We start from the raw sequence: 14,211 nt of genomic DNA on the forward strand, positions 1-14,211 counted from the left end.
CAGCAGATTCCGGAGGAGCTGTGGAAGATAGGAAGCTGAGAGCGCTTGCTCTGGTGGAGGGTTCATTGGCCTCGGCATCTAAGAAGTCATACAGGAGGGCCTGGGAGGATTTTATTAGAGGAGGAGCTTGTAGTTGGAAGGGTAGATGGGATGCGGAAGAGTGGAGGAGGGATGATGTCACAAATTTCCTTCTGAGGTGCATGGACAGGGGCTGGTCAAGGGCAACGATAGCAGGAAAGCTAGCAGAGATTGCCTTTTACGGGAAATGGTTTTGGGGTTTTCAACCAAGTGGGGGGGAGATGGCGAGTAGGATGTTGAAAGGATGGGCAAGGGAGAGTAAGAGGGACAAGGATAAGAGGAGGCCGATATCGGCTGAATTGCTGCAGAGGTTGATTGAGGTGGTGGGGGGAGTTTGCTGGTCGGTATGGGAAGGGGAACTGTTTGCGACTTGTTTTACATGGTTATTCTTTGGGGCTTTCAGGGTTTCTGAGTTGGTCGGGGGAAAAGGGGGGTTAGGGGGACTGCAATGGGAAGATGTTCAAATTACAGAAGAAGGTTTAGACATCAAGATTAAAAGGTCCAAGACGGATCAGAAGGGAAGGGGCTCTTGGGTTCTGCTGGGTCGAGGGAGCGAGGTTTTATGCCCAGTTCAGGCAGGCAAGGTGTGGAAGGAGCGCTGTGGGGGTAAGTCAGGCTTGGTTTTTCAGCATGCGGATGGATCGCCGGTTTCAGCGGCACAGGTGCTAGGGGTATTGCGGAAGGCGCTGGTGACGGTGGGAGAAAAGGCTGAGGATTTCGGGACTCATTCTTTTAGGATGGGCGCAGCATTGAGGGTACCAGACTGGGTTTTTCGGAAGACAAGATGAAAAGATTGGGGCGTTGGAGGTTGGGGAAATACAAGGGGTACGTCAGGGATTTTGGAAAAGGGGAATGTTGAAGAAAGGTGGAGGAGGACTTTGTGGGCAAAATGTTGTTGTTGTAATATTTTTGACTTGTCAGTAATTTTTGTAATTTCTGTTTCAGATGCTGCGCAAAAGAAGGGGGAGTTGGCGCAAGTTTGGATTGTTGGCCATTCAATTGTGAAGTGGGCTGGGAAAGAGGCGGAGAAAAGGGTGTTTGGAAGGCAGTTGGGGTGCAGTTACAAGGAAGTGGTGGTGAGATGGCACGGTTTGGGTGGCCTGCGGTGGGATCAGCTGCTGCCCATATTGGCAGGGATGAGGGAACGCTATGGGGTTCCAAGGGTGGTGATGCTGCATGCTGGGGAGAATGACCTGGTGAGAGATACGGGGGTGGCTCTGCTAAAGAAAATGAAGAGGGACTTAGTGTGGGTGCGGGATATGTGGCCTCAAGCGGTGGTTGTGTGCACTAAGTTGTTGCCGCGAAGAGTTTGGAGGGGAGCGAGAAGTGAGGGAGCAATAGAGCGGGCCAGGAAGGGGATAAACAGGGAAATGGTAAAATTTTGTGCCTCGGTGGCGGTGCAGGTCATGGACCATAAGGAAATAACATATGAGGGTTTCCTTATCTTTAGAGAGGATGGGGTACACTTGTCCGTGTATGGGAATAATCACTACCTGGCGGACTTGGGTTCTTGGCTGGGAGACTGGGTAAAAAGTTTGAGGTAGAAAAATTTGGGGGGGGGGTTGGGGCAGAAAGAACTCCTCGGGGGAGGGTTTTTCTGGTGCCGGGGGCATGGCCCCTTTTGATGTGGGGGAGGGAAGCACAATGGGGGAATGACACGGGAAAGGAGGGGGTGGCGCTGTTTGCACAAGCAGGTCACCCCGGGGGAACAGGTATTGAGCCTGGAGGGGCATGGCCCCTGGGAGAAAGCGGGACGCCTGGAAAAGGGGCAAGGAGACGGTAGGATCCAAGGGATCATTAGGGAGGAAATTGGTTATTTAATTATTTAATTGTTGGGGGAAAATGAAAATGAAAATGTTTAAGTTATTTAATTGATTGTTCAAATATCTCTTTAGTTTGTTAGGCCATGGAGCAAGTTAAGCGTTTTGATTGTAAGCTTTGGCCTGTCACATTAAAGCGACCTTTTCCACTTTTAAATGAGTCTGGGTTTTTGTGCAGTAAGCCAAAAAGCTGTGTTCCTAAGTACACTACGAAAAATATGATTCTAATATCACTATGCTGTGATGTACATTTCATACAAGAATGGATCGCCATATGTATCATTAAGATCAGTGTATATAGGCCCATATTACCAAATGACTGAACGCAAGCAGACGTCCATGGCCAAATGATAATGATGTGTTATTATATAGCACTTACGCTTAAGCGCTTGGTATAGAAAAAACATACGTCCAATATCACCAAACCTGTGTTGGTACTCATTTATCGACCTCAAAAAGATGAAAGGCTGAGTTGAGGTGTTTAAGAACAGACTAAATCAGTGACTCACCCCCTCAAGTGTGCCTGAAATAAACCTTGAATGGGTCTAGCAATTATTGTATACAATTCGAGCGAGAAAGACACATTATTTGGTATTCCTATTCTTCCTTATTTAGCGTCACTGCTGAAAGTGTTAGACTTGTAGAACCCCTGTTCTTTTTGTGTTGTTCTTTTAAAGAGGCCTGATCAAGAAAGCCAGGCACTGCAGAAGCAAAGAGCCACATGGCGCTGGCGACGGCCCAGGAGCATGCACTAAAAAAAAAAAGCATTTATTTAATTTATTTTTTTATTAGGGATAGCAAGGGAGTCCACAGGGGTAGCAAGGGAGACCTCAGGGGTCGCAGTTGCGACCCCTGGCGACCCCTAAATGGCGTCCCTCTTTGCTGCACGCTCCTGTCCAGTCCGCCCGGTGTATTTCTGTCCCTGCTTTCAGGGTTTTTCACCCGGCGCTACCGTTCCCTCTCACGCGGCACTCGCTGGTCGGCTGTCAGCAGCTCTCTACCAAACCAGTGTTAGGTAGGATGCCACCTGCCATCTTTTCTCCAGGGCCTGCGGTGTACCGCCCGTACTCTGCACCACTTTCCCTCCCCTGTTTGTTCTCCGGTATCTCACATCTTTTCACTGGTTGTTGGTGCGCCTTGATGCTGGTTATGCTCATCCTCCACACGTCTGCGCAGTCTGCCATCTTGGCCACGCCCCCCTCTTATTTGTTCTTACTTTGATGGGATGAATACCTATGCAGAATACAGTTTTATGATGATGATGATCTTTTCAAGCCCACCTGCATCCAGCTAAATGATCACTAGTCCTTTTTTGCTCTAACAATTGGATCGATGTTTGTCATTTTGTGATAAGAATTGTTAGAATAAAAATGTTTCTGGAGAAGTGGGAAAATGGTAATCTTAGCTGGAAGAGAGGAGGGAATTAACTAAATGACTGGCACCTCTCTGCCCAGCATGTGCTCCCTGTCAGAGTCCTAATAGCTTTTTTCCAAGATTCAGTTGGTTGCCCAACTAATGGTAGCAAGGAAGGGTGAAATTCAACCGCGCAGAGAGTATGCCAGGTGGTGCAGGTGGTCTACTGAAGGAAACCGCGATTCAAACAACTTTGCAGAAATGAGAAGGTATGCTTAGAACATTGACATAATGGTGGGTGTGAAAAAGATTACCTTGAAGAAGCTGAAATCTCCACCATTAAGGTCTACTTAAATCATTATAAGTAGCCCAGATATACATTGACTGCAAGGGCTCCAAAGGAAGGTGTCGTTTCTGCAACCATCCCTTTTGGAACGCAGGAAATGACTTCAGCAGGTCATAGATCTAATAATTATAGGTACAGGGGGTAGGGTGGAGGGGCGAATATGCGGTTGGCTCAACTACTCATCCTCATTGTATGCAATCCAATATTACATGGCAAGTTCATGGCATTTGGGTAAATTGATGTTATGATGAAGAAATCAAAGGATCACCCTGTTGCACAGGGGCAACCACTCATCGATGCCGGGAGTTCTAATGAAAATGTAAAACTACATTTATTGCTATTGACGGTACCTTACGTTGCAGTACTAGCAAAAGTGTTTCCATTGTGACCCACTCAAAGGCGTACAAGCTGACACTTATACATAAAAGCACCCACTGGCTAAATTATGATCGCAATAAGCTTCATTTGGGTGCAATTATGTACCAATGTCCCAGAGAGTGAATTGATAAGAAGTCATTAAAGGGTGATTCCGTAGTCTTATCTTTCTGCAAACCCCTTCACTAGAAGGGCTCCTAGAAATGGACGTTAAGGCCACATCAAAGAAGAGGAAGGACATATCATTACTCGCGTTGAGCTATTTTTCTCTGTCACTCTCCTTTCAGTATAGATTGCAGGTATGTGGGTTTCGTAGATCGTGCACAATTAACTCTAAGTGAGGAAAAATAAAAAAATCCCTTCTGTGGTTTCTGAGGTCTGCAGTGGTAGGTGCTCTTCAGGAGGAACTTTGGGTAAAATACTTTGAGTACATGCAGTGGTAGCTCTTATCCCTTGACCTGGCTGCTGTAACCATGTGAGTCACGTGTCTCATTCATATGCAAGTCTTGAGGATGAAGCTGACAATCACATATGAATGTCGAGGGATGGTTGCAGGTTCGGCGATCCCATATACAGTACATCCTACAGCAGCCTAAACTTCCATGTTAGTAAGTGGGCTTGCGTGCCGGGTGATGCAGGAATAGAGTCTGAGGGACACTTTGCAACTCAGAAGCTGTGCATTTATGACTTTATCAATTGGACCATGTGTGTTTACAATTTCTGGACGACTAGCCTGATGTGGGATGCAGGACGTGGGTGGGGGATGGGCTTCGGTGTGAGCTGTACAGGCCTGGGAACATTCCAACACCATCTTGCATCTTCCATTTTTAACCTATCCACTTGCTAAAGTGTCTTGCAAGGGCGATAGAATTACAATCGGTGAAGGTAAATCCTTTGGAGGGAAGTGCTGCTGCTAGGGTGATTCACTGAAAGGACGTGGCATGCTATGAAGTAAAACTGAATTCTGCAAAGAGTAATATCGCCCAAGAGCGTGAGTTGAGAGGAATATGTACATCTTGTGCAACACATATGGATGCTGAGAAAAGGGATGAATATAAGCAATTGCCAGCAGTAGTTGAACTGGTAGGGTGTCTTATTCATAACACTTTAAATGAATACATCTTAATGATGTCATCTTGCTTCTGTGCTGCATGATGCTTCTGTGGCACTTGCACCAGTGCATTAAAATAACCCAAAACCTGCTTTTGCATCATAAAGCCACTCCTAAAAGTCTCATACTACAGCAGTCTCCGAGTGCAGCTGGGGTCTTTTAAGTAGGGCATATGGCGCGCAGGATGGTATAATGCAGGAGGATCTCATGTGGAGGGACTCCCCCTGTAGGGATAAGGACAACCATCTAGGGTACAGCCCTTATGAGAACATCACACCCCTCATACTCTAACCTCTCCTTCCTCCTCGAACATCTTTGTAGACAGTAGATCTGTGTACTGTTATAAGGCAGAGTACCTCAGGGTTCTTGAAAGTACTTAGATGAACAAAAACAACAACAATCTAGGTAATCCAAGTACTGGGACGAATTGGCCCCGCAGAGCAATGTAGATGAAACCTGTGAGATAGATGAAGGATTTATAGAATGGGCCCAGACACTGCTTGCAACATTGTATAAAAACAGACACTGACTAAACACTAGGTCTCGGGCAGTCGCGCAAGACTGCAGGTGTGCTGTGCACCGAACGCGTGTGATACAAACCTGCTTCGCTGATCCAGAGGGAGAGAGCTCCAAGGACACTGGCAGACGGCAGCGTCTGATGATCAGAAGGTCTACAGGAGCAGACTGGTGCCCAGCAGTGTTGAGAGGAGGGCTGAATGCAGAAGGGAGCCGGGAATGCTGTCGCACAGCCACAGGGAAAGCAAGATGCTGGAGAAGCCAAATAGAAGATCCGTCATCCCAGGAAGTCCTGGTGACATGCCGAAACCCACAAAAAGGTAATGGCTGGCACAGGAGACCCAAAAGGGACACAGAGTGGCTTACCAAGAGGGCGCATGCAGTTATCCCTAGGCTCCTATGCAACCATAATGCTTGGGTGGCACGGCAGGGGCAGAGAGCCTACAAACCTTCTTTTCATCGCAGTGGTGGAACGAAGCCCGTTGACCACCAGGGAATGGTTGACGACCCTGAGCACAGTAAAGGGAACTTGGGAGGGAAAGTCCCTCACAACAGTGGCAGGGGTAAAGACACTGACAGTCAAAGGAAGTTCAGGGACCCTAAACGAGATACGAGTCATCTTCCTCATGACAGTACTGGACAGGGAAGTGACCCAAGTGGGCAGGTTCAAAGAAGACGAGAAACCAGGTGTAGGGACCCTAAACCGAGATACAAGTCATCTTCCTCATGGCAGTACTTGGCAGAGAAGTGAACCAAGTGGGCCAGATGAAAAGAGAAGAGAAGCCAGGGTCGCAAATCCTCCTAACACTCAGAATTGGGTGTTGTAGATGCGAAGCCTAATAAAAAGAAGACATGGGGAAGGGAGTCATTCCCCTTGGTTGTAAGGAACTGACAACAATATACCAGGAGTAGGAAATCGTTCTTCTGGTAACCTCGACCGACAGAAAGGTCCAAAAAGGCCTGGGGAAGGTAGTCATTCCCCTGGCCTATTTGAGCACCAAGAAAGTATTGTTTGGAACTCTACTATCAGGGCAAGGGAGCCATTCCCCCTGACAACGTGTGAGACACGAGGACCGGCAGTAGGGTCCAAAAAGGCCTGGGAAAGGGAGCCATACCCCTGGGCTATCTGAAATTGGACCTCAGGAGAACGGAGACATTCTCCTGGCCCACTGAGAAAGTATTGTTTGTAACTTTACTATCAGTGGAAGGAAGCCCTTCCCCCTGACAATCTGTGTGACAGACGTAAGGGGCAGAAGTAAGGTTTTCTTGACACAGGACAGTGGATGCTTTTTTGTAAACATATATCCTGACAGACACCTTATCTTTAGTTGAGGCAGGGAATCCCCCCTTTTAGGAATAGGGAAAGATAGGGTCTCTCTTGCTTTCTTGTTTAATAAAAGTCTTTAACCCCAAACATGCCACCTGTGTGTCAGTCTCCTTCTTCTGCACCCTTACAATGTGCACAGGATTAGATTGTCAGAGAAACATTACTTTTCTCAACAGTAAAACACAAGAGCATGCAGACCTAGCCAAACGTAGGCAAACTAAATAACTAAAAAGCCTGCCACAATGTCATAGACATTCTACTTTCACTTACCACATTGTGGAGTCCTGACCCTTGACAACAGCCATGTTTTAATTAATGAGTAACATGCGTTGATGTGAGCCACCCATTGACCCCAAGTGTAGTCCCAGTCACAAAAATAACTTAATCCACTACACAAGTAAACTTAATACCTGTGTTGTGGCTGAAGTTATTTTTCGGACTGGGACTACCATTTTGGTCAATAGGCGACAAAGCTCAATGCATGTTCCAAAATGGTGTGTCAAATCTTCTATAATGTCAGGTATGAGCATGCAGGCAGTCACCCATCAGAGCTGTGAACTTTTCCAAAATCAGAGGTTAAACAAGACCCAAAACAGAACGTGTACATGAAAACAAAAGTGGGATAAAAGAACAAACATAATGGTGCGGGCACTACTTTCCTAAACATAATGCCCACCGAGGCATAATGATTACCAGAATAAATGAGCACTGGAAAAGCCAATAGGGCTGGCTTGGTAAATGTAAGGGAGCTCAGTTTTATTTGAAGTCACCACAGTACAAAAAAACCTTACCCTCTACATATGCAAAGCCAGACCTATAGGCTTTGCCTCGATTTGAAGAGAGTTCCCAAAAAGTCCAATGAAAGGCACTCACTGCATCACAGAGCAGCTGATTGGTATGGAACGAGAGGTGTGTTATTATATTATTTAATCGCACTAACAGCGGAAGCCATAGACAAAATCTAATGAAAAGACCAACAAAATCAGTCATCCTAAATAGGTACAGTAGCAAAATAATGCAATGCACCACAAATATGAACACAAAATGCACCAAGCAACATCAAAACAATACACGCTGTTAAAAGCAACATTTGACAACTTTCTCCCCAACTTTAACAGTTCCACATGCTTCTGCAAATAGGCTGCCACTGTTACAGAGATGTCATCATGATACACTTGTTCTGCACCATGGAGCAGCCTATTGACACCAATACCACTCTAATATGAATCTTCAAGACCTCTGGTGGAGATCTAAAGCTTTATCTAGCCAGGCCTAAAAATGGGTCCAGAAGCAGCTGCATTCACTACACAGTATAAAGGTTAAAGTATAAGAAGATCTTGCTCGACTCAAGTGATATCCCCAAAGAGACTTTATTCTATTGGGGGTGACTGCAGCCTAATACAGGTGCTCTGGAAAGCCTTTCAAATGTCTTCTTCAATTCTGAATTGAGGAGTATTGTTTCAGCACCATATCATCATGTCACTGCTCTGCTCCTCAATGCCTGATATTACTTACCTAGGGCGAGATGTTCATATTTGGCTTCCTTCATACTTCGTGCCGTTTCCGTCTCGGTCTCCAGTCTTACCATTTCTTTGAGAATTTTGCTGGCCGCCAGCGCCGCAGCTACACCTTCCTGCCCCTGGGACCACGGGAAGATGGAAAAGCTCTGTGTTAGCATTTCTAAGTACCCTTATCGAGAGCAAAACATTCATAAGTGGCTAAGAGTTTCTGTTCTGCGCATCATGTTTCCTCAAGGCCTGCAAAGTGATGCTGCATGCTCATTAGTTTGACTTAAGACTGATGTGTGCACGGTTACTTTTAGATTAATTACCCCTAAATTTGTTTATTAAAGACAATATTTCCATCACTGTCAAGTTGGGTGTGTCGGCACTTTCCAAAACTATCAAGAGTGGGGTGCTATTTCAAGGCTTGTGGGATATGGCTTGGAACCCGGCGGGAGCATTCTACTCTTGGGCTTCAGGAACGAGTGACTTAAATTCAACGGCTGTGGTAGTATGGCTTTTGACTTCCTGGCTTTGGTGCAAACAAATAGAAGACCTAGGCAAGTCGTCCGTGGGGCATGAAACATGCGACAGCTGCCACTCAAACATAAAGATGATAAGTGCGCATCTAAACCTCAAAAACCAATTCTGTCATGACTGGGATACAACTGTGCCTCTCAACATCAACTATGTGCTGGAGGACTGATTTTGAAGGGATGTGTAACATTCAATTCTTAGTTTCCCGCCCACAATTTGAAAAGTTATGGAAAGAAATTCCACACAAAATAAATCTGGGAGCCAATAGGAACTTCATGTTGCCGGATGAATCCATCATTCTAAACAACCTGGCAGTAATTAGAAATGTTCCAGCTCCTGCAACATGTGCCAGCTCCTGTAACATGTACCAGCTCCTGTAAAACTGTGGTTCAGATGGGAGAAGAGGGAGGGTCGCTCCTGGAAGCCTTCCTTCTCCATTTTCTCTGAATGTTGTATCTCCAAAACTTGACCAGATTTTAGAAGAATTCTGATCTCCAACTGGACAAACTTCACAGCTTTTTGAGACCTTAAGACTCTTCCAAATCTTGATGGTTGATGCACTGTTTACAAGGTTTTACCTTTTCTAGGGGAAAACCAGTTTAAATGTTTTTCTTGCATTCATAGTTAACTCTAGGCTCCTTCATTATGTAATGCTGGGCATGCTTGCGGTGGAACGCTGGGATGCTAACCTTGCATGCCATGCGACTCTTCCTTAACGACCCTGGCTGAAGTTCTCCACGTTGATCATTTGAAGTCCTAACCTTATCCTGATCTGCATGTCTCCTAAAGGGATCTCCTCTACACCCCTTTTTTCTTGTGATTTGTGTAAAATACACAAACAATTAAATAAGAAAATGAAAAAGGAACACTTACGTATTGATCTAGAAACAGAGGGCCCAATCCCCCTTCCAAAAAAACCAACGGATTAACTTGCCCCGGTGCAAAATGCATGCTTAGTTGCTTCACAAAACAGTCCTGGATTATCAGAAGAAATGTCCACATTGAGACAAATGCTCAAGCACAGGTTTGCTAATAAGGTGCAAACATGAACGTCACCGTTAAGTGCCAGGCTCAAGTCACTAGCAGGGAGTTGCTCATTGGCAGGTGCCCTGGGAAATAATTTTAAAACAATTTCAGTAAGGAAAGTGTTCCTTTGCTAGGAAAAAACTATTTAGAAAACGAAATGTAACTTGACCTATGCCAAGGTGGACATGGAGGGATACGTTATGACCGGGACAAACAGCAGCAAATCATTGGATCCAGTTTTTTTAATCACCTAATTTGAGTCTGATGCCCTCCTTTGCATTGTTTGCCCTGCACCCCTCCTTTCACCACGCCTATTTTCTTAATTTGCAAATAAAGTAACCTATATTCCAGTCTATTTCCCAACCCATCTGTTTCCACTTCTTTACATCTTTGCACATGAGTAAATTGCATGACCAGTCGTTTTACAAATTCATGAAAGAAACCCAACTCTGGCTCATCTCCAAAGACTCTCCAGAGTAGGCACCTTCGCCCAGGTTCCCTCACGACATCCCTACACCTTGTAGCTATACGTTGCATCTATGAAATACTGTTTGACCACGTTGTTTATTAGTAATCCTGAACTGTATATTATTATTGTCATGCATGCTGGACGTGGTTCTACCTCTTACGCTCATAGAACAGCTAGACCGTTCTATTCCAAATGGCGGTTGTTCAATGCATTGCTGGGAAAACGACGTCTGCACTTTTCACGTTGCTAACTTCACGTGAATTCTGCTTTGTCACGTGAACTACAGCATTACGTATATAAGTAGCGTGGAAACTTCACTCACTGCTTCTGATCGAATCATTTGGCGATTGTGTAGCTGAACCTCCGATCTGCGTCCTCAGCTGCTTCTTGGGCCTTCTATAGCGTGTTTTCCGCCACACGCTGATTCCTGGAGCTGTTTGGTAGCGTGTAATTCCACAAGCGCACGCTGTCTTCAAACGCGGCTGACCTGGGCTGCGTGAATCCTGTTCGTGTGTAATTCCACATGCGCACGTTGTCTTCAAACGCTGCTGTCCTGGGGTGGGTGTATCCTGTTAGCGTGCAAATCCACAAGCGCACGTTGTCTTCAAGCGCGGCTGACCTGGGCTACATGAATCCTGTTCGCGTGTAATTCCACACGCGCACGTTGTCTTCAAGCGCGGCTGACCTGGGCTACATGAATCCTGTTCGCGTGCAATTCCACAAGCGCACGCTGTCTTCAAGCGCGGCTGGCCTGGACTGCGTGAATCCTGTTCGCGTGCATTTTCATACGCACACGTTGTCTTCAAGCCTGCTTCCAAGACTGCGTGAATCCTATTCGCGTGTAATTCCACACTCGCACACTATTTTCCTCGTGGCTGTTCCGAACCGCGTGTACTTTGTTTATTCCACAAAAGGGCGTTATTTCCAACTCCTGGCACCTGTGATATTAACAGGTGGATTTATTCATTTCTATACTTTTCTCTACGTGGGAAGGAAGCTTTTTCAAGGACTGTTGGAAGGTGATAGTGCACGGTACTTTGGACGCTATCATGTGGTGCACCAACCCGGTATCTAGCGTGAGCCTCGTGCCGTTCGGGATAAGTCTCCCTTACTAATCTTCCCTTCCTTGTCATTTGTTCTATTTCTGGATTTCCTCAGGAGACTTCTGCTGGATTCTTCTACCCTAGTCATAAGGTCAGTGTGTGAATTAATGCCAAATACAGTTCTATCATAGAGAGTCCATTTGGGGCAGTTTCTTATGATACTTTATTTTGTTCTAGGCTGACTTCCTATACTTTACCCACGCCCTTTCCAGTGATCCATCTCTCTGCCTGTTTCATCAGTCAGAGAGTTGTATCATTTGGAAGGTCTAACTTGACTTCACAACTATCAAATCGTGTGAACAGGGATCCGGAAGACCCTACCACCTGTATCCTTTTGAGTACTGTATCCTTTTCAGTCAATACTTTGGTGCTTTATGACAATTATATATTATTGTAGACTCCAGTTGAGTTAATTTATTATGTCTGTAATTCTCACTTTCTTCAATTTTTACTAACTCTGAACTGCTCATTATTGCATATTATATACTTCTTCTTGTGCAAATCTGATATTTTGTAATTCACGATTGTACTGCCACCTGTGTAACCAAGAAAGTGCATATCCTTGTAAACTACGCCTAGTTACCCCCGGGTTGGGAGCACATTATAAATAAACAAACAAACAAATAAACAAGTAAACTATTTCTACATGTGCAGTGCAATTTGTTCCCGTTCTAGGAGTGTTCATCTAACAATTTTTTCTTAAATATGAATTGCATGCATTCTATTCTGTCAGGGCACAAGTCAAGCTTTTTTGCGAGCGAAAAGTCATGTGACCATTTGTTAGTCCTTACTTGCGTCAGGGGTGTTGCCAGGCCTGGAAAATACCCGGGGCTACGCTGATGTCGGAACTGTCGGAACTGGGGGCTAGCTAGCGTTTTGGTTGTAACTCCTGAGATTCTATCCGGGGCTACAACCAAAAGATCAGGGGCTATAGTCCCCTTAGCCCCCCCCCCCCAGCAACGCCTCTGACTTGCGTGGCCATTAGGCATCGCTATGAAAATAGGACAGACATGTTCACCCTTTGCACTTAAGGGGTTAATCTGCTTGGAATTTGGAACTAAAGTGTCCAACAGAACATGAAGGAAAGGAATGAAATACAAATGTTGCTAGGAGGTGTGGTGCCAGCAATGCACAGTCAGACTAATAGGACACCCTGCGTGTAGAAGTTTACAATTCAGAAAAACAGGAAGTAAAGATTAAAGAGGCAGAAAGAGGACGAGGGAAGGAAACGGAGACGATGAGTACTGTAGTGCCCTGCAAGTAGTTTCCAACTGGACATGCCGATCGTGTTGTAAACACTGCAAAGTGGCAGGGAGGAGGAAGAGAAAGTACAGGGGGAAAAGGACATATAAAGGGCAAAAAAAAGAGATGCAAAGAAGACAGTGAAAGAATACAATATAGAAAAGTAAAGGAAAAGGAAGCTACAGCGAAGTCAGGGAGAAGAAAGAAATGAAAAAGGTGAAGGGAAAGAAAGACTGCCTGCACCCCGCATGCAAGATGGCTTTGGTGGGGGGTGGGCGATGAAAGCGATATTTACACATGTATAAAAGATATAATTACACACATAAAAGAGAAACTCTATACATTATTACACGCAATGAGGCTCTCACACCCTACCACAATAAAACATCTTGGATTTCATCCTAAGTATGACCTTCCTGCTGAAGCCACAAAATCATTAGTGAAGGCTAAGCGCTGAAACTCGGATGCAGAACCAGTTCTTTGGAAATCGGCTGAATTCTTTTTGCAGATAGATTCTATTCTGGTATCCATTGGTAGATTGTTCCCGTTTCTTGACCCTCCCGTGTCCAGCGTGCAACCACCATGACCATTCCTTCTGACAGATGAAATGGACAACAGGCTGAAGTTGGCAGATTTCAGGTGACTCCTCAGTTGGTGTCTGCAAATGTTGGTATTCAGGTAAGTGGGGCTAGTGTTCTGGAGCACTTTGTGAACAGTACAAGGAGACTTAAGAGAGGTCCTTTCGTCAATGGGGAGCCATTTAAAGCTTCCAGGGTGTTGTGTGGGGGTCTAGTTGTTGTGGGCAACGTGAGCGTCATGACTGTGTCATGACGCTCGCGTGCCCAGTTAATAAAAGGGGCTCTGCTTGCGCTGCGAGGGCAGAGCAGCAGAGCCCCAGGAAGTGGCAACTCGTGTCTGTACTTATTGTATGTGTGGGCCTGCCACGTGGTCATGGCCTTGTGTGTGCGGTGCGGCCCGAGTGCCGTCGGATCCGCGACCGCTGGGGACCAGGGGGTGCCACCCCCACACGTTGGATCCTGCGCCCGGAGACCGGAGGCAGCCCCCCCAACACTGGCGACGAGGAAGTCGCGCCCGCCAGCTGGTGCGTGCGGCGGGCGGAGTCGTGGACCTGCGCGCACAGCCGCAGTCGGCAGCCGTGTAAGGACGCGCGGAGCGGCCCTTCAGCCGGAAGGAGGCGGGGCCTGGAGCTCCAACCCGTGGCAACGGCACGGAGCGGGGAGACCAGCCGCTGAACACCCGGGCTGCCACGGGTGAAAACGTTAGTTTAAAAAAAAAAAAAATTTAAAAAAAAAAGGTGAGGTTTCCTTTCCTCGCAGGGAGGAAAAGGGGACGTGGCCTGGAGTGCTCGCCCACGGATCGTGGGAAGGGCCTCATCAACGGCCTGT

The 14,211-nt window shown here is 46.2% G+C and overlaps 1 protein-coding gene across 1 annotated transcript in view; it reads right to left on the reverse strand.

Annotated features, from left to right (window-relative positions):
* The window catches only part of TRPM5 (transient receptor potential cation channel subfamily M member 5), a 473,179-nt gene that overhangs the window by 294,698 nt on the left and 164,270 nt on the right, over positions 1-14,211 (reverse strand). Inside the window, exon 11 of the mRNA XM_069625407.1 lies at positions 8,442-8,565. Coding sequence (XP_069481508.1) covers positions 8,442-8,565 — 124 coding nt within the window. The remainder of the gene's footprint in view (positions 1-8,441; positions 8,566-14,211) is intronic.

This window comes from Ambystoma mexicanum, chromosome 11, assembly GCF_040938575.1.
Source record: "Ambystoma mexicanum isolate Mex_15411 chromosome 11, UKY_AmexF1_1, whole genome shotgun sequence".
NCBI lineage: Eukaryota > Metazoa > Chordata > Amphibia > Caudata > Ambystomatidae > Ambystoma > Ambystoma mexicanum.